Genomic DNA, 22305 nt, shown 5'->3' on the forward strand with positions numbered 1-22305 from the left:
ATATGTGCAACAAGTAGTGAAAATAAATGTATTAAGAAATGTCTTTTAAACTCGGTCCATACCTACCGAAATTTTGAAATATACGTGTAATAGTGACATATTACAGAAGTTTGGATACATGTCGTTGCTTTAGCTCTTATAGTCCTTGAGCACTATGCGCTCATAGGGACGGACTGGCGGACGGACGGACAGACAGGGCTCAATCGATTCGGCTATTGATGCTGATTAAGAATGTATATCCTTAATGGGGTCGGAAACGCTTCTTTCTGGACGTTACACACATCCATTTTCACAACAAATCTAATATACCCCTATACGTATCGGGTATAATAATAAAATACCCCCGCGTAACGAACTTCAAGTGAATCCGATGTATTTTTCAAATAACTTTCCACCAGATTTCCAACATTGTGGGTTTTTTGAGGTTGGAATAAAAACCTGACGTGATGGAGGAAATCTGACCTTGGATTCGTGTCCAGCGCACCAAAATACATGGCGTACTCTGGTCAGCCGCGCACAACACTTTTTTTTTGTGGGGCTTTGTAATTATTTTAAATATACAAATATTTCCTCTAAATATACAAATATTGATTTAAAATACCAAAATATTTATTTTAGCTATAAAAAAACATTTAGTTTCTAAATATTATATTTTTCACTAAAGTATTTGAATATTAATGATCAAATTAAAGTGAAAATAATTTCCACTCTTGGTGTAAATCTACCAATAGAGAACTAGAAATTGGGATGGCTTAAGGAATCGGTGGCGCATTGGTGAGGATAGGGTTCTGATATCCAATGTAAAGGAATACGCTCTAGTTTAAGGCCTTTCAACGATCTTCAACCTTTTACAGCACTCCACTTCAGAGAGAGATAGATAGAGAGAGAGAGAGAGAGAGTGGGGTGGGGTGGAGTGGAGTGGAAGATGGAACCACTTCAAATAATTACAATGCACAAATACAACGAAAACAACAATTACAATATGGGAAGTGGTCCGAAGGCAGTAAAAAGAGAGCATCACAATATGAAAATATGTATATGTATGTAAATGCGGGGAAACCGCAAAGCACACATATGTGTGTGTATCCATGTATATGTATTTGCATAAACGAACACAAACCCACAAAAACCACAATGGAAAAACAACATTTCACTTAAATTAGAAGCGAAAATGGCGGAAAAATATATATTTCAGAGGAAGTCCCCGTCTGGGTGAGGCAGAAAGAACCACACGATTTCAGACAATAATATCTGTGTCAGCGCAACAACAATGGGGCATGCCCCCTACAATCCCCAAAACCCCCACAACCTACAACCCCACTCAACCCGATCCCAGCCCAGCCCCGTTGTTGGCCAGGTAAAGGTAAATGGCGGCTAAGCGCCAGAACTCGAAAAACTTAAATCTCCGTGTAATATTTTTCCATAAAGCAGGAGAGAAAAGAAGAGTCCGCCGGGGCACGGAAAGTTGGGGGCGCCTGGGAGTTCTGGCCACATATTTAATGCTGAAAGTTGAACCGCCAAAGCCGGGTCAGGGATCAGAGGAGCACGGAGCAGGGAGCACCGAGCAGAGAGCAGGCCATGGCAGGTGCTGATAGAACTCATTCGAGTTGCGGCAAAGTTGAGGAGCAGCCGCCTGGCTGAAGGAGAAGAAGGAGCCTAGCGCTGGAGAGGTAACTGGAGCATGCAAAGCACATCCGAGTGGAGGATGCAATGGGACTCCGGGGAGGTCCCGGCCACTGCCCTGGCGACAGGTTTAAGGAGGTCAGCCTCAGACGGCAAAACAATGCCTGGCTGAAACGGACTCCACTGGGCATTCGCTTTCGGGGCCGCAGAGAGGGAGAGAGCGGGGCAGGCCAGTCCCGTCCGAGTCCAGGAAAAGTTACCCATTCAACCAATTAGCCAGAGATTATTTCATCGATTTTTGACCCACTTCCCATCCCCTCCGCCCACCCGCGTCCAATCAGGGGCGTTGTAGATGAGAATAGACAATGGCACACAAAGCCACTTTTGCGTGGCACCAAGACAAAGCCCACGCAGCGCAGCAGGAGCCGGAGCAGGAGCAGTAGCAGGAATCCTCCAACTGCTGCGGCTGCCTTTTGTGCGCTCCAGGATCCTGCCCTGCATGTGTGATAAAAAAAAGGATAAGAAGAAAACTTTAGCACGCCCACGCCCCCAAAACAGTCCTCCGCCCGAGCACAAGACAATATGCTCACGGCTCCATGGATAACTTCGTGGTTTTGACAAAGCGACGACGAGCAGCAGCAGCAGCAGCAGCAGCAGCAGCAGCAGCAGCAGCAGGACGAGTACGAGTACGAGTACCAGGACGAGGACAACGATGGCGTCAGCATTGCATGAAAAATGGCACTTGATAAGGTGCCTCAAGGGTGCAGCGTGGCAGGTGGCAGGGGTGCAGAGAGGGTGCGAGGGGCGTCAGAATCCTGCCGAGCAGGAAGTGTGAAGCGGCGTGCATAACAAAATGGAGGAGTAGTACCCGGGAGAAGAGTCTGGGATAGGAATAGGAATAGGATAAAGGCAACTGTGACGAGTTTTGGTGGGTTTGGGAAGGGCAGTGGAGTGGAGTGGATAGGCATAGCACTCCGTGCTGGTGCTGCTGCTGCTGCTGCTGTGGAGGAACTGCAGTTTGCCCCGCGGGCTGCTATTTGTCTCTCCGTGAAGTCCCTTCCCCTAACCCATGCAGAGGGTTTTTCCCTCTGAGTAAATAGCAAAAGGCGCGTGTAGTCGCGCCGGCTCGCTCCTTCTTTTTCTGTTGTGTGGCCAGGATCTGGCTGCTCCTTGTGGTCTTATTCCCCCTGCCGTCCCTCCCGTCACTCCCGTTCCTCCCCGTGGCTTATGGATGTAAGTAAGTGGCTCTTGGTTAGTTCGTTTGCGTTGCCACTTCCGCGTCACGGAGCTCCAGCGCGCGGAGGCGCCACAACTGCAGCGTGTCCACCGTCTTGCCCTAATTTGGCCACGTTCCGTTTCCCAATTGGCGCAGCTGGATAAACAGACGGCGAAACAACAGCAGCCAGCGCTCGGGGGGTGGGAGTGGTGCCGGAACCCCTTTAATCACTGTAATCATCCTAATGGATAATATCCAGCGGAAGTCCGAGCCCTGTCTGACCCACAAGCATAGGGCATAACTGTCGCTTGTTGTTACTGTCAGCGGGGATGGCGATGCCAGCGGCCAAAAGTCGGCGAAATGAATTATTGTTTGAGCCAAGTAGAGGGACGGGACGTATTCATAGTATTAGCCAGCGGGTATTATTTATGGGAACTACTGAAGATCTAAATGGGGAATTTATTCATGAGTAAAGGGTTCAAGGGGGAAAACAAATTACTCAAATTGCTTATTATTTTTTAGCCTTGAAGGTACTTCTGTCCGATGATTAAATGTTGCACCTAAATGGAGATCTTCTGCCTTTACTTAATGCTGTCCCAAGGAAAGCAAAGACTGTGCTTTGAGCCACTAAGAGGCTAGTAAGTGTTAAGGATAAATTCCCACTTGAAGCATTTACCATTCCTTTTGCCCCTGCCTTTCACTGACCACAGTCAACCACGGAGAGAGAGGGAGAGAGTGGGTCGTGGAGTCTCCAGTCAAAGACCGATGGATGCCTGTTCCTGTTCTCTTAGCCAGAGAGTGACAAATGCCCAGGCAATTGGCAACATAATGGCACAGCAAAGCACAGCACAGCACATCGAAGGAGGATGCTCATCGAGTGTGATGGCCTAATCAAGGGCAGCCTAGCCTCGCTGTGCGGGTGGAGTCGAGTTCTGCAGTCTGCACTTTGGTGTCCTGGGCCAGGCCCCGTGACTGCACTGCCAATCGCATGAAATCAGCGCGGAACAGCCAACTCATCGATGGGGCAGGAGGCAAGTAGAAGGTGGATACAGATATAGAATACTTTTCAGGGATGCTCTGGTGCTTATCTCCGACTTGCGCTGCTGTGCACGTTGCAAATTAACTTAATGTTGCAGTTTCCTGGCGGGGATGGGTCGTGGCAAGAGTGTGGCAAGTTGCTTGTCTGCTTCCTGCTGCAAAAGTGTCCTTGAGTGTTGCTAATGCCCCGGCACTAGATGCACGGGAAGGAAGCGCAGACACACAGACGAACAGACACACAGAAACACGCAGGACTAATGGGCTAATGCCTTGCCTTCATTGCTGGCTGCCACTTGGCAACTTTTTCCTTGTTAAGTTTTTAATAAATTAAGAGATTCCTCATTTCCTCTTTCGCTCTTGCCCCAAGAAAATACAAGTGGCTGCTGTTGCACTTCATTTCTATGGTAGAAATATCCATAGATACTCGTAACTTGCCGCATGAAAACATCAACAGCAATTCAAGTGGAGTCTCCTCTCCACTCCACTCCCTGACTCCCTCACTCCCTGACTCGCTGCCTCTCTGGTGCTCCTCTTATGTTAGCGGATATTATAAATTTTCAATTTCATATCCCTACTCCTGCTGATCCTGCTCCTCCTCCTGCTGCTGCTGCCTTTTTGCCTTTTTTTTTTGCCTTTTCCGCCTTTGACTTTCGTCTTCGGTCTTCGGGCTTCGAGTTATTTTCGCAGCGCTCTAATGAGTTTTCCCCTTATGCCGAAGCGCTTAAAATGAAAATATGTTTGCTTTGTGGCTGTGCTGCCGGATTGCGGAGGAGTCCTCTGCATCCCATACACCCATTCGCCCACAATGCATTTCGATGGAAGGCTTCTGCTCAAGCACTTTGCCACTTTACTCCGACTTCTTGGATCCTTTTTTATACGATATGATGAGAGCGCAGCGTATCCTTCAAGTTCTTTTACCATGTCCTTTTGTTTCCTCCAAATGCAAGCGTGCCGCCGCCGCGCGTGCCTTACATCTCCCAAGTAGGAGGTGCCGTGGCATGCTGAGGCGTGCCAAGAGACCTGAAAGCCGCAAAAGGTGGAGACAGTCTGGCCAGGCCTGGACTGGTACCGTCTGAGGCTGTGGATTTATGCTCCATTTTCCATTCTCCATTTTATTCTGCATATGCTCATTGCTATTTTTCTCCATTCCCCATTCCCCATTCTCTATTCTCGTTCCGTTGCCACTCTTTGCGCCTCGCCTTTTGCGGGTTATTTCATCGATTTGGGGATGCCGCTCCGTCTGCCACAAATGGGAAACTTTCGAGGAATGTTCTCTCAGAAAGTTACCTTATTTTCTCTCTTGTGAAAGTTTAGTATCCCGAATTGGGAGATTATTAGTTTATGCAAGCTGCTCGCTGCATTTCTCAACTTTTGTTGGAAGCAGGCTTTTGGATAGTCGCAAAAGAGTAATAGTTGGATAATTCCAGCGGATAATTCGAAAATAAATATGTTATCAAGCAATTGAAAAGCTCAGAAAAATGATATCCTGGCAAGTTCTTAAGCCGAAAATGATTAGAGTTATGCCTTGACCTCAAACTGAAACTGGCGAAGAGCTGAACATGTTTAGAGATTGCCGAAAATTCTACCGGGCTCTGTACTCTTCTCGGCCATATTCTTTTTTCAATTTATGTAGATGGTTTGGGATCTCCCAAATTTTGTGTCTCAATGTTCAGTCCATATGTTCTATATGCTGATGATGTTCTAATGTACATTAGTCGTCAACTATATAGAGTCCAAATTTTTAATAATATATAAAAAACCATTAGACACGTCAGCATTTGAAAAACTCGTGCTCGACAACGCATCTATTGAGTACGTCAATAAATTTAATAATCTAGGCTTCGTCCGCAACAGCACATATCCGCAAGGTGATGGGGAAACCTCAAGGGTTACTCATAAAAAGATTTCCCACTTCTGATGACCAAATCTACGTTGCTTTTTTATGGAATATAATTTTTCGCTACACGGATGGCTTTAGTAAGAAAAGGTTGATGTACATACGTACATATGTATGTTAAATATAGAGTGAAAAGGTCAGGTAAATTTTCACAATTCTCCGATAAAATATACATATAATTTAACTCTGAATAACTGGATAAACGCAAGTGCTTGTATTTTTCTTCCTAAAATAACGACTGCCAAAGACCAAGATTATGCCCTACAGTGTCCAGAAGTAGAGACGTTTTTGTTTGCTTAAGATGCGAAATATCGGTAGCTCTGAAAAGCCAATATTTGTTCACGCAGTTCGACTGTGAAATCAGCTCCAAAATGACATGAAACACATTGGAAACGCAATGCAATTTTAACTTTAAACAAACACAAAAATACAAAAAAAAAAAATAATCAATAAATATTAAAATATATTAACTAGCAAAACAAAAAATTGAATATATAAATATAAAAAAAAATTTAATATTATTATTAAAAAAATATTTAGTATTGAAAATCAAAACGATGCATGCAAATCAAATATACAATCTCGCTAGTGGGTCATTGGCGAAAATGTTTTTAATTAAACGTGACCCAAAATCTGACACCAAAATTAAAACCAAAAAAATAAAAAGAATTTTTACTAAGGAAAGTTTTATTACTGGGGGTAGCTTTGTGGTCTTTTTACAAAGAAATGCAATAATATTCTCGCAAATTCTAGCGTCGCAGCTGTAAAAATAAATAATAATTATTTTTGAGTTCTATTTTTTGATCAAAACTAATGATGAAGTTCAAGTTTTATAAAACTACTCAAAACTAGAATAATTCAAATAAAACTTGAAATAAGATCATTACCTTGTAATTTCGATACCATAACTTAAAATGATTACGGAACCTGATTTTAGGATTGAATAATTTTGTGATTAGTGTCTTAAATAGGGGTAAATATTGTAGCACTAGGATAAAGACTAAATAAATAAACACTGAGAGGTGCCTTTCAGCCAGAATAGGAGAGCCTAATGAATGATAATTGGAATCATGGCTGCTTATGAACATGAACAGGAACGGATATATGCCACGCCATAAACAATACACTTGACTTGATATAAGACTTAAGATATAAGACAACTAAAGTTATCATTCAGATGCGTCGCGTTGAACCCTATTAACACTTGCGGTATACATGCAGTAGCTTTCATTAGAAGGATGAGATTAAATTGCTCCTTTTCTCAGCATTGGTCTTGGTTTTAAATACGTTATAGTTTTTTATAGTTTTTATAGTATAGAAAATAGAACAGTTCGAAATTACAACTCAACTCAACATTTGGGCCTTCATCATTGGCCGGATTCATCATTGATCTGGAGAATAGAGGTCGCATCAGCCAAAGGTGATCTCCTTTATACAACATTTATATAGGACATTTATATTTATAGCCTGTGCAAGAGATCAGCATGATATGTGACCAAAAAATAGTCGCTTTACCAGACTTCTTTGAACCTACAATTGTTTCACAATGTTTCAACATATCTTCGTTAAAGTTTTCACATTCTTTCCACAATTCCGCTCAGTAATTTCCATGATGCAAATGAAAAATGCTGAAAATAATTATCATGTTGTAGTATGGGTGAGGTTTTGCCATTATACCCATACGTACTGTAGAACCCGAGCCCGAACCCGAATCCGAAAAACCGAAACAATTTCAACATTTAATTTCATGCTGCACTTAGTGGCAGCGCAGGGCGGCTACGTATAGTACGTACGCAAGTTGTGTTTAATTTAATTGTTCATAATTTGTACTCTTTATGAGAAATTGCTGTCGTGTGACGGGTGACTGCATCTGATAACTTCCATACTTCCTCCCATGCAGGACTCTACGTGTACGTATGTATGTATGTGTACCTATATGAATTACTGCACGGCAGGGGAAGGGGGGAGGAGGGATAAAAAAGGGAAAAATGTCAGCCACGCAAAAATGTCAACGCGACATGCAACAACATGAACCGCAACAACTGCTGCAACAGCAGCAGCAGCAGCAACAATGGAGAGAAATATGCAACTGGTAGGCAGGGTCGGCAGGGGAGTAGTGGTGCTACTACATGCCAGCAGTTGCAGCTGCCGTTGACACAGATTTACAAACACATACACACACCAAACACACACACATACACCAAGGCAAAGGAATGCACGCACACGCAAAAATGTGGCCATAAATAAGCGTTGCATAGTTTTAAGCATGCATTAAGCTTGAAATTGTGGGTGTGGCTGCTATGGGATGCTATGGGATCTCTGTGAGGTGGCAGGAGGTCGGGCCTTAGTCCCATTTCAAGAGGCTGCTTTTAGACGATCCGAGTGCAGTCGGTAGACCTGCCCCAAATCGATTTTGGATAGGCTATTACGGCGCCACATACGGATACGGGCACAAGTACGGGTACGGGTACGGGTATGGGTATTGCAGAGCTAGCACTAGAGTGGGGCGTTCAAGTGGCGACCCAAATCGATGGGACTTAGAGGTAGTTAAGTAATTCCAGCCAGTCAGCCAGCCAGCCAGCAAGTGTGATAATGACTGGGTATTACCATATTGCAGGCTGAGCTGCAACCAAAAATTAGTGGGTCGATGGGCACTTGAGGCAAGCAAAAAGCCTCTTACAGGTCGATCGGCTGAAGGAACACGCAACATTTTATTCCTGATTGGCCATTAGATTGAAGTGCTGAATCGATGAACCATTTGCCAGGAAAAATAATTAACTGAAAATGTGGGCAATCTTTCGTTTTTCAATCCAGATGAGCAGCTGTTCCTCTGATCGGGGGTAATTTAGCATATAATTCTTGAAAGTAAACGTATAATGCTCGGACTTTTATTCATTTCGAAACAACTTTTCTGGTGATTACCTTTGGAGCAGGTCAATATTGAAAGTACGAAAGTTGCCCCTAGTTTGAGCTTGGTTGTTTGAGCACGGATCCCAAGACAAGACTCAACATTTTGGCAAAAATCTAACTGAAACTATCAGCAGAGCAGAGCAAACAGCATTTGGCTGTCCGAAGAGTCTGTCTGTCTCCTTGGCTGGCCATGTTGGGGCAACCAACGCCTCATTAAGAGTTGGTTCACGCCCACCTCCTGGCGGGAGGAGCAGGATAGGGGCGGATGGAGGCCCCGTTTGCCATCTGCCGGCACTCGAGGCGTGCGAAAGTTGAATTTTAATTTGAATGTGACCAACTTTATGACTCCGGAATGAGTTCAACGAGGCTGGAGCTGTAGCTGTAGCTGTAGCTGTAGTTGGAGCTGGAGTGTGCCCAGTGCTTCGTGTTGCGGCCATGTTGTTTGCACTGCAGCCGCGTCCTGTCCGAGCAGAAGGAGTGCAGCACGCAAGAGGACATACACACGAACAGATGCCTATAATGTGCCCTCACACAGCCCACAGATACTCTTTAAGCACTTTAAGCACTTTAAGCAGTCCCTGCCCTCACTCCCCCTTCCTGGAACGAGTATTACTTTGCATATTTTTCCGCTGACTGATTTCCGATTTAAATGCAGTTCATGCTCTCGCATGAGAGTACATTTGGCTGCTGCTGTCGTTGCTGTTCTCTTATTGAATTCTCATTTGAAGCATTTCCTTTCGCTATTCGATTGTAAATTCAGTGGAGCTTATTTTTATAACCGAATAAATAAATATTTGTGTTTCAGGGCTGGCTGTCGTGGGCCCGGCTCTCGTGTAATCATAAATAAAAAGAGAAAATTGTTTTGTGGTCATAAAAACTCTGTCAGAGCGAGAGAGAAAAGTTGTTTATTTCTGTTTCCCTGCGTATTGTACGTATATGTATGTGTATGTATTTAAAAAGGATATTTTTCTCATTCTCTGGCTGTTGTTTTTCTCGGTTTTCCCTCTCTCTCTCTCTCTGTCTCTGTCTCTGTCTCTTCCTATCGCATTTTGTGCGGTGCGTAATGTGGCAGCTGGTGCTGAGGATTCCCGGGATGAAGCAGAGCAGCAGCGGCAGGTCCTGCTGAAGCTTTATTATAACAAACTTGTTACGAAACGTGCCAGGGCAAGCAAGCCGGCAGGATATATGTAATAAGGATATGCTTGCCATTAACACAACGTCTTTGCCCTTATCCGCAGGAAGAGGCAAATCCTTGGGCAAATAAAAATAAACACATAACATGGCCAGGCAAAGGGCACACAAAGGGGAACACGGAGGGAGACACAGGAGACGGACTGGAGGAGGATGAAACATTTGCTTATTTCTGCCATAATTCGAACCGAATAACCCAAATAGAACCCAAAAGCACACACATACGCAGAGAGAGAGTGAGAGAGATGGAGAGACATGCACGCACACATTGAAAGAACAATTAAATTGAAATTGCGACACACGCACACAACACAGAAGCACAAACACAACCCCAGACACAGGCACAGGCACAGAAAGGACTATGACAATAAGGGAAACCGGGATAAGAATACGAATACGAATATACATACAATACAATAATAATTCCAAGACATTTGTATAAATTTGCAATTGCATTTTATTGGTCCGCTCCATTTGCTTATGTGTGTGGGGGTGTCCTTCTGTGTCCTGTGTCTTCTGTGTTTGTGCCTGGCATACATGATGTGCGTCTTTATCGGACGCGTTGCGTATACGCCAAGTGGAGGCTAATGGAGAAATCAATGCAATCAGTCCAAGAAATTGAACAAATATTCTCTCAGCCTCTCTCTTAGCTTGTTTTGGCTAACTGGCCAAAGTAATGCCATCGATGGAATAGCTCATTAGTGACTGTAATTATAATTGTTCTCCCCTACACAAGAACCAATCCAGGACCATGGATTGCCTTTTGCCTATTGCAGATGAGAGTTCGAGATGTTATTTATCATCAAAGTAATATCTTTGCCCATTTCTAAGGACTTCCCTGGACAAATGCCATGCCCCATGGGATGGCTCCCTTTCTCTGATCAATCCATTACATTTTTATAGAGGGGACCTCTTTATGGCATGGGATTGTATGGTATCGCGAGAGCTCTTTCAAATCACATTTCAATGTATGCCTGAATACAGCGCAGAGCAGAGGAGGAGCAAAGCAGGCACTCTGTGTGGCAGCCACAAATCATCATCAGCTGCCAGGGCTTTAAAAAAAAAAAACTGTTGACAATGCAGGGAGACATCAACAGAGGAACAGCAACAATTTCATTGACACACTTTTCTCGCTTTCTTGGTGGAGAAAAAACAACAACAGGACAAATGTTGACTGGCAAAATCGATGGCCTCAAAAGGGCCAGAACAGGCGAGAATAAAACAAAATGAAAACCGAAAGCAAAGTCGCAGTAAATCGCACAGAAGTGTGCCCCTGTCGCAGCTCCCAGCCCCCAGCCCCCAGCCACCATGCCCCAGTCCTCAGTCCCCAGTTCCCAGTCCCGGATCCTACTCCCAATCTGTGGCAGTTGTACGTGTCATTTGGCTGCAGTTTTATTTGCTTGGCCATAATGCAAGTTTATGTTTATGGCCCTGCTCTGCTCTGTTCCAGCTGCAGCCCCTCGCCTCCCTGGAAAAAACTCCTGACTCTGGGCCATTGAAGTTAGCTGATCTTGCACTCGGCTAAGCAGAAAACACACAAAACTTGGGATAGACACAAACGGAGAAGTGGATGACGATGGCTGTTGGCTGCTGGCTGCTGGCTGTGCATTTCCCAGAGTAACACTTTTGCATGCTCTTAAAAGACATTTGAATGAGTTCAAATGATGATACTAGATCTAGATACTAGTCCCAGTTCGAAAGAGAAAAGTAAATACTAGAAAGAGTTTTCTGTTTATGTTTATCGATGGTTTTAAGCACAAACAGTAGGTACTCGTACGTAACAAATTTTGCAAATATATTCCCCTGGCGAAGCGAAAGAATTTCAGGAATAAATATAGTACATACCCTTTCCCATAGAAAGGGAGAGCGAGAGCTCTTTCCTCCTGACCCTAATCGTTGGCACATGACGTCGCACGGACTTTCACGATGTTGCAAATTGTTAAAAATAGATTTTGCTTGGCATTTTGCTGGCCAGACCTGAGGCCACCACCAGACCACGACTCCAGCTCCAGCACCAGAACCAGAACCAGCTCTGGCTCGTAGTCGGGACATGGACTTGGGCACGTTTCCATTGCTCTGCCGAGCAATGAAATGTTCTAATGCCATTTGCAAGTGGAACGGAAGAAGAAAGGGCCAACAGGGAGCAGGGCAGAGGTAGAGGCATCTCCGAGTCAACTCTGGACGGGATGTTGGCTTTTCAGATGGCAGACAGACGGGCGGGCGACATTTTTTCGGGAGAAATAAAAATGGAAAGTTGGCATAAAAAGTAAACAGCGGCAGATGGAAATACGGAAATAGGGAGAGGGGATATAAGGGATACTGGGTGACGAGGAGGAGGTGGATGTGGAAGGTAACTAAACGGAAAGCAAAAGCCAATGCAACAAAAGCGAAGGAAAAACAGAGAAAATGCAGCAACCTCTCCCATTCGGAGGAGGAGGACTGGGATGGAGGATGGGGAGAAGTCACTAAATCAGGTCAGGGATTTGGATGGTGAATGCTTCGCTCCCTGTGTGTGTGTGTGTGTGTGTGTATGTGTTTTTGGTTTTTTGTTTCTCCTCCTGCTGCTGCTGGTGCTGGTGCTGTTGGTGTTGCTTTGTTGTTTCAGCATTTTCTTTTTCGAGTGAAACTCTCTCTGCAGTGGGGAAAAAGTGAAATTGAAATTACGTATACGCCGCGGTGCTGGTCCCGAAGCGAGCATTAATTTAATTAAGGCGAAAACAACAACAAATTGAACTGAAAAGCCGGCCAAATGAGTGCACCACGACGCATAGTCGAGTCTCTTTTAGAGCCAGCTTTGTGTGTCACTGGGGCAGCAGCTGCCAACGGAGTGACAGAAGGAGGGGGGTCTGGGTGGGGGGTGTGGCCAGAGAGCGGTGCAGGGGTAAGTGCAGAAGAAGTGGCATCAACGTTTGCCCGACAACCGCAAGCTGCATTTTTAATTGCGCACACGTGCAACACTCCCGCCCCGAGGACAACTCAAAGGAGAGACAGAGAGAAAGAGGAACAGCTGGAACGGCTGCTGGAGGAGCTGAACGAGCTGAAGGAGCTGAAGGAGGAGGAGCTGGCAGAAGGAGATGCGGTGGTGGTGGCTGGCTCTACTTGAACTCATTTGGCGTGGAAATTATGGCACGCTCAAGTTGATTTTGACAGGCAGCTCAAACACACAGCATACACCACAGCACAGCACAGCACAGCACACAGGCTGTCCCGTGCCTGTGCCTGTGCCTGTGCCACACTGTGCCGCGCACGCATCCTTGAATCCTTGAAAAGTTTTGCGCAAATGTTCGGCACGTTCTGCGTCCCCGACCAGGTCCGTGGGGGCTTTGATCCTCTACGACATGGCCTGCAGCTGCTGCCAATGAGAGAAGGAGAGGCGGGGACTGGGACTGTGCCTGGCAAGTGGCAAGTGGCTGTGGCACCTAGACCATGCTGCCATTTTGTGTTTTGTTTCTACTGTTCCTGCTGCTCCTCTCGGCTGCTCGCTGCCCCTTAATTGATATGCAATAAACATTGGGCATTGAATGGCAGACAGGCGTATCAATAGAAGGTCCTGAAGGAATCGGCCTACTGAACGGCCAGACGGACGGACGCACAACTCTGACAACTAAATCCGGCCAGGACTCCGTTGCTCCATGCCCATGCCCCATTTGCAATATTCTCTGTCTCTTGTTTCGCTTCGTTTCGTTACGTTGGCTCCTTTCTTTGCTCCTCCGGCTGCCGGCCTGCCTGCCGCTTGCTGCCTGTCAAGTATTCAAGTTTAATGCGCTTAGCTGCTGCTGCTGCCTCTGCCTCTGTTGCTGTCTACTAAGGCTCTGACTCCGACACCGTCTCCGGGTCTCACTGTGGCTGTGGCTGCTCTTCTGCTCCTGTTCCTGCGTCTGCTCCTGCTCCTACCCGTCTTCCTGGCTGATGTTCATTTGTAGAGCGTTTAAGAAAATTGAGTTACAATGTATTTTGGTAAATTTAGCAAAAATCTTTGCCTCCTAATTGAGTCTGTGCGGTGTCGAAACCAGAGGATATTCTCACATTGAGTATACGCACTGTAAATTGCATTACAAGGATATTAAGCATTAATTAAGTAACCATGTGCTTCATGTGCGCTGTGCTTCAAAGTGCTTACGTGCACCCTGGCATTTGATTACATCGAAGAAACCGTTAACAAGCTAACAAGTTGTGAAGCATTTAATCTTTCATCTTTCATCTAGTACAGCAGCAGGCAGGGCACGCGTTCACTCGCATGAAATATAAGTACTGTTCGTGGATTGAGCAAGTAATTGGGAAGCATGAACCATCAGCCTTTTTATCATTGCTCCCTCGGCTGCTCAGTATTGCCACCTTGGGGCTCACTCGGAGAGAGGGTTCGCCTAGTTTCGGGGCTGACAGACAATTGGGAGGGAAGAAAGGTCGGAGCTGAGTACTCCATTTATTATTTACGATTACAATTTTGGCTTGGGGAAAGAACCAACTAGCCCCCCAACTAATCGAAGTAACTCAATCTGGTTGTTTGATTTGGTGAAGAAGTTGACTCAGACCAGGCATGGTATGACATTCAGCAAATGTGTAATTAAAAACATACATACTCGTATATGTATTACCGACGATGGGACCAGAAGGCACTAAGCCTGTACAGCCTGGCTATAAATTTGGGGGATTATTGGATGTACCTACAGTACGTATATTCTACAATTTATTTCGTATCTCGTATAAGTACTTACTCATTTTGTCAGAGGCAACAATGCCTATGCGGCTGTGCCTGTACGGCTGTTGGCTTTTGGCTGTTGGGTTGGTTTGTTATCACGTATACGCCTAGTAGCGCATGTTGGTTAGCACCACAGAAAAGAATGAACTTCGTACTTAATATATGTATTTAGTAATATATGTTATGTTATGTAATTCACAGTTTTATTTGAAGTGTGCGTTTGTCGTATCGCGTTTCGCGTATCGTTTGCTGAATAACACGGAAAACAGAATGGTATGATGGGTGGCCGGTTGGGGGGAGGGAATTTGTTATCACACAGAAACACACACACGCACACTATAGACACACAGATACATCCACAGAGTGAGACAAATGACATCTGCTGCTTCTGCTACTGCTGCTGGGAATGTTGTATGCATTGTTTAGCCTTTTTCTCTTTGGTCCTGGTCCTGGCAATTTGTCTGCTCTTGATTGCCATTTAAATGTGCATATTTAATTTATTTATTTATCTATCGAATGCCCCACTACCACCACACCGCAAAACAGGACACACACTGGGACCCACACACAGTCATCCAAAACGATCCAACACGAAGCCACTCAAATGCAATTTGGGTTTTAATTTTAATTTATTTATGACATTTATTTAAATTCTACCAAAATATTTGTTTGAGGGAGAATTTTTATTTGAGCTCAACGCAACGCAACGCAACACCATTTGTGTTTGTGTCTTTGCCTCGATAATTTATGCAAATTATTTTCCAATTCTGGTTCTCTGCTTAATGGGGCATACACATACACATACCCATACATACATGTACATACATTTGTACGTATGTATATGCCGGATTCCGCTCCAGCGGCCATTATTTATTGTTGATTTGAACACAGCTATGTTCTTGGCGGATCGGATCGGATGGCTGGAGTGGAGCGGAAATTGAATTAATTTTGAATGATAATTCGCTTTAATAAAAAGCCGATGAAACTTTCAAGTGTTAACTGAATAAGGCAGCGAATAAATCGAAAACGGCAGAGAAGATACATGCTATGCTAGTTCTCTTTTTTTTCGTACTAGTTTATCAATTTTTATTTAAATTTCCATGGCATCCCCATGTCCTTTGAGCCAAACACGGCCCCTCCTCCCCACCCTCTCTCGACATTTTGCTCATAAAGGGCCCTGGTCTTTGCACACAATGAATGGAATTTGTATGCAATTAATAAATTGTTGGCTCGTTTCTCACGGAATTTATGCGCCGCACAATTAAAATTAACGCCTGAATACCTATATACTCGTACTCGTACGCATACACTACCATAGCCATACATCCTGGGGAATGGGTGTGCATAATCCCCGTTGGGATGCCAACAAGGGGATTAATACAAAACGGTTGATTAAATTTGTATAAATGCCATTCATTTATTCAGTGTTCTCCAGGCAGGCCGATCTCATTATCTCAACAAAGTTATTAACTATTTACCATCGATTACAGGAGATGTAAGAAAGGGAATATCAGTATAGCAGTACGGCAATGAGGGGGTCTAAAAACTATGCCTTACAATCTGCAATCTACGAATGGGGAACCGTGGGAAAAGCCCATCGAAAGACTCTGAAGGATTGGGACCATTTTGTATATTTTGTGGATATGCTATTAGTACAGACAGAGCAGCAGCCACTTTATTATACATTTATTATCCGTGTGGATAATATCCACTGCAAATTAATATTCCCTGGATATGAATACACCCACTACTGGCGTGGCGTGGCATGGCATTGCAAAAAGTGCACATAATTGTCATTTTAATTAAAATAAAAACGCTCGCTTCGACAACTCTCCGATTTGTTAATGAAAATGGCAGCTAGGCAGTGGCATTAATTAAATTATAGGCTGGCCGGTGGGCGGAATCCTTTCAGATTGGCCCCGTTCCAGTTAACAGGAGGCCAGTTGTTGGCCAGTTAGCCCGCTGGCCAGCTGGCCCGCTGTCCCGTTGACCAGTTGGGCAGACAAATTTGGGTTTTTGGTTCAATTTAAAATAATTAAAATGCCGCATATAAGCCTCGCCCGAATCCTTTTTCCGACTGCTAACCGAACCTTTTTCCCAACCGCAAATATTATAATGCGGCCCTGAAGCCTCAGATCTCTCGCTCTCGTGTCTCTCGCTCCCTTTCTCTCCATCAGTCGCCGGAATTGGAGCACTTGAGCGTTACTAAGCAAGATTTATGAGCCGCTGGGGAGGGGCGTGGCATTGGCATTGCCCTGCCCCTGCTACTGCCACTGCCCCTCTCCGTTGGGTATTTTTTTGTTTGTGGTATTTGCCAAGGTCTCTCGGTTTGCCTTGTTTGCCTTTCTTTGCGGCCTCGGAGAAGTTTCTGCTCTGCAACTGGCCTTGCTCTTTTCTATCCCTCCCTCACTCCCTCCTGGACACTCGTGGGGCCCTGGCATTTAAATAATTTAAAGCATCTGAGCATTTTGGGCAATTTAGTTAATGGCCTATGCCTGTGCCTGTGCCTATGCCAGTTGCCTGCCCCTGTGCGCCGCGGAAGGGTTGGCTGCCAGAAGTCCCCAAAACGGGCTCGTAAATAACGCCAAGCGAGGCGATAACGATTGGGCCTCGAAGCCCAAACCAAACCCAAATTTGGATAACGCAGGCCAGGCAGATAAATCCTTAAAATGGCTTTAAGACGAGGACGGGGACGGGGCCCCGTTCGCAATGATGCCCCATGTGACGCAGGTTCGTGCAACGCTCGTTTATGTGGCACACTAGTTCAAGGACTCGCCTCCCCTCCCCTCCCCTCCCTGCCCGTTTCAGTCCAACCCAATTACGCAAAAAGTACAGAAGAGCCACATGTACTCGCACTGAGGGGAATAAGCGTAGTCCTACTGTGTGTGTGTGTGTGTGTGTGTGTGGGGCATCCAACCTGCTGCCTGGGCAACCTTTAACCCTAAAAATGCGACGACCCGACCTAGAAATGTGTACGCTCTCTCTCTGTGGGCTCCACACCCATATGGACTCGATGTTATTTTTTGCACAAAGCTAGCGTGCCATGAATTTTTGTTTAAGCTTATGGCCCGCACACACACAAACACACACCCACAGAGGCAAAGCACACGACGAGGAGTCGCGCAAATGTGCCAATGCCAGAGTGAATGGACGCCAGAAGGAGGCGGCATGCGGGAAGGCATGTGGCATGCAGCAGCAGCAGCAGGAGGAGGCTTGACTGACAACGACAGAGCCATCAGAGCCCCAGCTTATGCAAACGATCAAGGACACGGCATGCCAGCAGCCGTTGCATTGGTGTTAGTGCGCCTGCAGGTTATGCAACACTTTTTGTTTGTCCATTTTCTTGTTTTCCTGTTTGCCCACGGTCTGGCAAATGCTTTCGCTTTCGCCTTCCTTTTCTCTCATTTCCTTGCCTCTAATTGCTGGCAATTTGTCAGGCTAATTTCCCAAAACTTGACACCTCAACAAATACAAATACAAGTACAAATACAAAAAAGCACACACACACTCACAGAGATTCACCCGCGATTGCTTCTGCCATAGAACACTTACAAATTAATGACGTCAAAAATAAAACTTGCTCTGCTTTGCCGCTCTGCCTCTCTGCCTCTCACACACTCTCTCCTTGGTCCGAACTGCTCGCTGTGTGTGTATGTGTGCTGTGTGCGTGTCCCTTGTGCGTGTGAGCAGCTGTCTGCTTGTGTGTGTGTGCATGCTGTTTTCACTTTCACTTTCATTGATTTTCAAGCATCGCTAGCAAAAAAAAACAACGCTGGCCACAGCTCCCCGCATCAACTTGTTTTCCATTCATTACCAGAACAAACAAAAACCAAAAAAAACAAAAAAAAAATACTCTTCACTTATACGCTAATTTTTGCACGGAAATTACAGTTTGCTTGTTGTATGTATTTTATTCGTTCGCTTGGGTTTTTATTGAACACTTTCGCTGGTCGTCGGGCACTGGCGCGTGGAATCTTTGCGTGGCATCATGGTCCGCTCGGGGCCACTGTCGACTGTCGTCTGACGGCGGAGACGGGCCAGATGTCAACGTCGAACTGCGCTCGCTGCCAAAACTGAACTGAGCTCTGACGCTGGCTGAAGCGTTGCCATGGCCAAGAGGCAGCAGCAGCAGCAGCAGCAGCAGTGGCAAAGGCAGTGCCAGTGGTGTTGGCAGTGGCTGTGGCAGCAGCAATACTGGTTACAGTTTTTCGCAGTTGGCGGCGCAAGCGCAGATGTCTGTTCTCATTTCTGTTTGCCGTTCCCTGACGTGTCTCTGGTCACAGTTCGCATCACACTGTTGCGTTCTGTTCCTCTCTCTCTCTGCCTCTGTCTCTTGCTCTGCTCTCCCATCTGCTGCTTTGTTTACATTGTTTTCCTCTGATATTGGAGGTATGGTGTGTATATTTCTGTGGCAGAATTCGTCTCTCGTCTATAAATAGAATTACGCATACGCCACGTGGACGGGGTGGCAGAGTGTGAAGGTGCGAAAGCAGTCCTTCAATTGCGTGATTGATTGTCGACATCTATTTCTAATCTTCCACGGAACTTCTTCTTTCAGCTGGAGCTATTTTTATTAGCTTCCTACACATACACAAAACTTATCCATGCAGGACTGTGTCCTGTCCTGGACCACGTGTCGAGCAAATTACTTGCCCCGGAGCAACTCAATTTAAAGAATTCGAAGAGCCAACAAGCAGACCGCAACATGCCTCAAAGAACAACGTGTGTGGGTGTATGTGTTTTTCCTTTTCTGTAGTTGGAAAAGAGAGAACAATTTTCACGCTGATTGGTTTCTAGTCATTTTTCCTTCGCTGTTCGCCGTTCGCCTTCGCCTTCATTTATTTTGTGTGCTGCGCTCTACACAAAAAAGTCAACGAGCCAGAGCCAAATGTCAACCAACCATTTCTCTCAGCCCCCCTACCCTGTCGGAGCACCCCTCAAGGACCTTTGGAATTTAATAATGAAATAGCCTCGTCCTTGGCCTGTGAGAACAATTTTCAATTTTCCACTTTCCCCATTTCGGCTTATGGCCTTCGGTCTTCGGGCTTCGGTCTCCGGTCGAAAATGCGTTTGATAAATTTACCAGCAAAATGGTTTTCCCATCCCATCCCTTTCCCTTTTCCCAAGGAAAAGAACTCGCTGTTGCAATTGGCAGTGTGTGGCAATTACGGTGGCAGTTCCAGGTTGCAGGTTGCAGGTTGCACGTCGCGCTTTGCACGTTGCAGGTGCAACTTTGCAGTAGCCTAATCAAATAACCATTTGCGATAACTAATTAAAACTTGTTCCCCCGCTGCGGGATAAATTAATTGAAGAGCAAACTTTCCTTATGTGTGTCGCAATCGCGTTGTCTGCCATCGATTATGGGGTTGCGGCGGGTCCCTCTCCCGCCCTACGGGGTGGCCATAAAAAAACAACAATTTAAACACATTCCCAAACAGCAGTGGGGCGTGACTTGTTCTGGTGGAGCGAGGGGGGTATCAAAGTCAAAGCCGAAAATAAGGATACTGAGGCCATTGAGCCTGACGTGGGGCCGAGGCCCAGGCCCGAGGACGATTTTTATCAATGAACGATGGGCCGAATCGACAGAATGGGCGGCGGGTCGTGGTCGTGTCGTCCTTGTGCGTGGGAAGATTGTAGCTGATGTGTCGATGGGAGGATGTGTGTCATCTGAGAGGAAAATCCCTTGGGTTTTTCGCTAATGGCAGTGACAGAGGAAGGGCAGATTGAATACCCTTAGCACACAAGGACAGTTTGCAGGCCCAAAACATGACAGCTACGAGTATACCTATAGCATACATACATCTTATGGCGTGTTAATGAAAATTAGGAGTCTCCCTTCCAGTGCGTGGGCTGGCACTTTTCTCTAAATTATAGTATTTTCATCCTTTTTGGCCCAAAAGTGTATGGCAAATGTTGACTGTGAACCCCACAAGTAGTGCCTCAACATCCATTCAGCAAATGCTCTCCCAACGCTCCGTCATGCCTTTCCGTCTGTTTGTCTGTCTGCCACTGCCAGTGCCACTCAGCTGGCGGCCATCCCATCCTCAATTGAGTGCCAATCGAGTCGAGATACTTGCTCGTTCGTTCTTCGCAGCGTTCTCGAACTTTTATGACAGCATCGAGTATTCGGCGGCTAATCATAACCGATAACCGCCGCTGGGCGAGATTTTTATGCTCGTTCCCACATTCCCACTATCTGTGGAAGGACCAAGTTTTTTTCGGGAGGCTTCGCTGCTCATTAGATGGAAACTGTTGCAAGATTCGGTCTCCGTTTGGCTGCCTCTTGCCCCTTGCCTTTGCTCTCTCTGGTTAGGTGTGGGGGCTTGGGTGTGGGTGGGCGCTGGGCGCACTTACACTTAATTGAATCCTGCGGGCGTGGATGATGGTGTGGCCTCGAGGCATGCCAAAGCGTTTAGCAGCCAAATACTCTGTGCCGGGCCCCCGCCCGGCGTCCTGTTCCATCCCTCAGCACTCCGCAGAGGCTTTGTTGATGTTCCGGAGCAGCAATGCGCTTGCTCCGGCTCACATCCTGCCTCCGGCGCATCGTCATCCACTGAGCCAGTGAGCCACTGAGCCGCTGAAACGGATGGGAACGAATGGGGAAAAATGGCAGGAAGAGCAGGAAGAGCGAGTGCCCCTAATTCAATTAGCAAGTTCAGCGCCAAAGCGGCAAATGGCTCGTTAAACACGCTGTGTTTTCATAGCTGCCACTCCCCCAGTCTCCTGCCGCGACCGGCACCTTGCCACGCTTTGCATTCACCCGGACTCTATCCGGGTTTTGTGTCCTCCTGCTTAATGCCACTTCACTTGTGTGCTTGCTCGTTTTTTAAACATGTTTTATTACATTTTTTGCGCTAGCTGGCGCCATTTCGCAGGCAGCCGGAAGTTTGCCACACACCCACACTCACACCCACACTCACACCCACACTCACTGCACAAAGTGTTGTGTGTGTGTGTGTCTGTTTGTGTGTGTGGCAGAGTGAGCACTGAGCAAATGAGGAAAATGTTATAAATTGCCAAAAAGTCCTCCATCCTCGCCTTTTCTTTGTTTCCTTGTTCCCTCGTGTGTTTTTTTTGTTCCATCTTTTTGGTTTTGGTTTTGGTTTGGAGATAATGCATGGCAAAAATCTTGTTCACTGACCAAATGTGCGGACCCTGTCCACCGCCTGCCCCCCACACACCACACGGCTGTACCTTCGGGATAATTATGAGCTATGCATGGAATGGTGCGGGGCAGAGCATTCCCGAAGGTACGAGCACCGTCTAATTTATGCACAAATAACCCCAGCAAATTATTCGCTTTGTTCGCCTCGCCAAATATGTTGTTCGAGTGAATTGTGTTTGGTTTTCTCCGGAAAACTCTGGTTAGCAGTCCTTCATCTTCCGCCTTTGGAGATTAACCAGATCCCTCTTCTGGCCCTCTGCTGGCCCAGCCATAATCGCCTTTTCTTTCCACTTTTGACCATATGGCCATACGGACCATCGTTAACTGTATATTCTCTGTGGATGCTGCCCCCCACTCCGACAGGGCAGTGGGACCCCACTGACCGTTTTCCAGCAACCAATTTCCCCAATCCGCTTGCTGTCCGCTCTTTGCTGTCCCTCTGTCCCTCTGCCCCTCTATATTCACACTGTCCATTCATGGCTTTTTCTTTTTGCTTTTCACACATTTAGTTGGGTTTCAGTTGGCGCTTTTCCTCCGTTTTTTCCTTTTTTTCCTGCTGCTGTTCC

At 46.0% G+C, this 22305-nt stretch overlaps 1 protein-coding gene across 2 annotated transcripts in view; it reads right to left on the reverse strand.

The window, feature by feature from the left end:
• The window catches only part of LOC6597150, a 45275-nt gene extending 30667 nt beyond the window's left edge, over positions 1-14608 (reverse strand). For both annotated transcript variants that reach the window (XM_026989666.1, XM_026989667.1), the window contains exon 1: positions 14591-14608. In XM_026989666.1, coding sequence (XP_026845467.1) covers positions 14591-14594 — 4 coding nt within the window. In that variant the 5' untranslated portion in view covers positions 14595-14608. The remainder of the gene's footprint in view (positions 1-14590) is intronic.
• Positions 14609-22305: the final 7697 nt, after the last annotated feature.

Source organism: Drosophila persimilis, unplaced genomic scaffold (assembly GCF_003286085.1).
Source record: "Drosophila persimilis strain 14011-0111.01,24,50 unplaced genomic scaffold, DperRS2 tig00000431-arrow-pilon, whole genome shotgun sequence".
NCBI classification, from domain to species: Eukaryota; Metazoa; Arthropoda; class Insecta; order Diptera; family Drosophilidae; genus Drosophila; species Drosophila persimilis.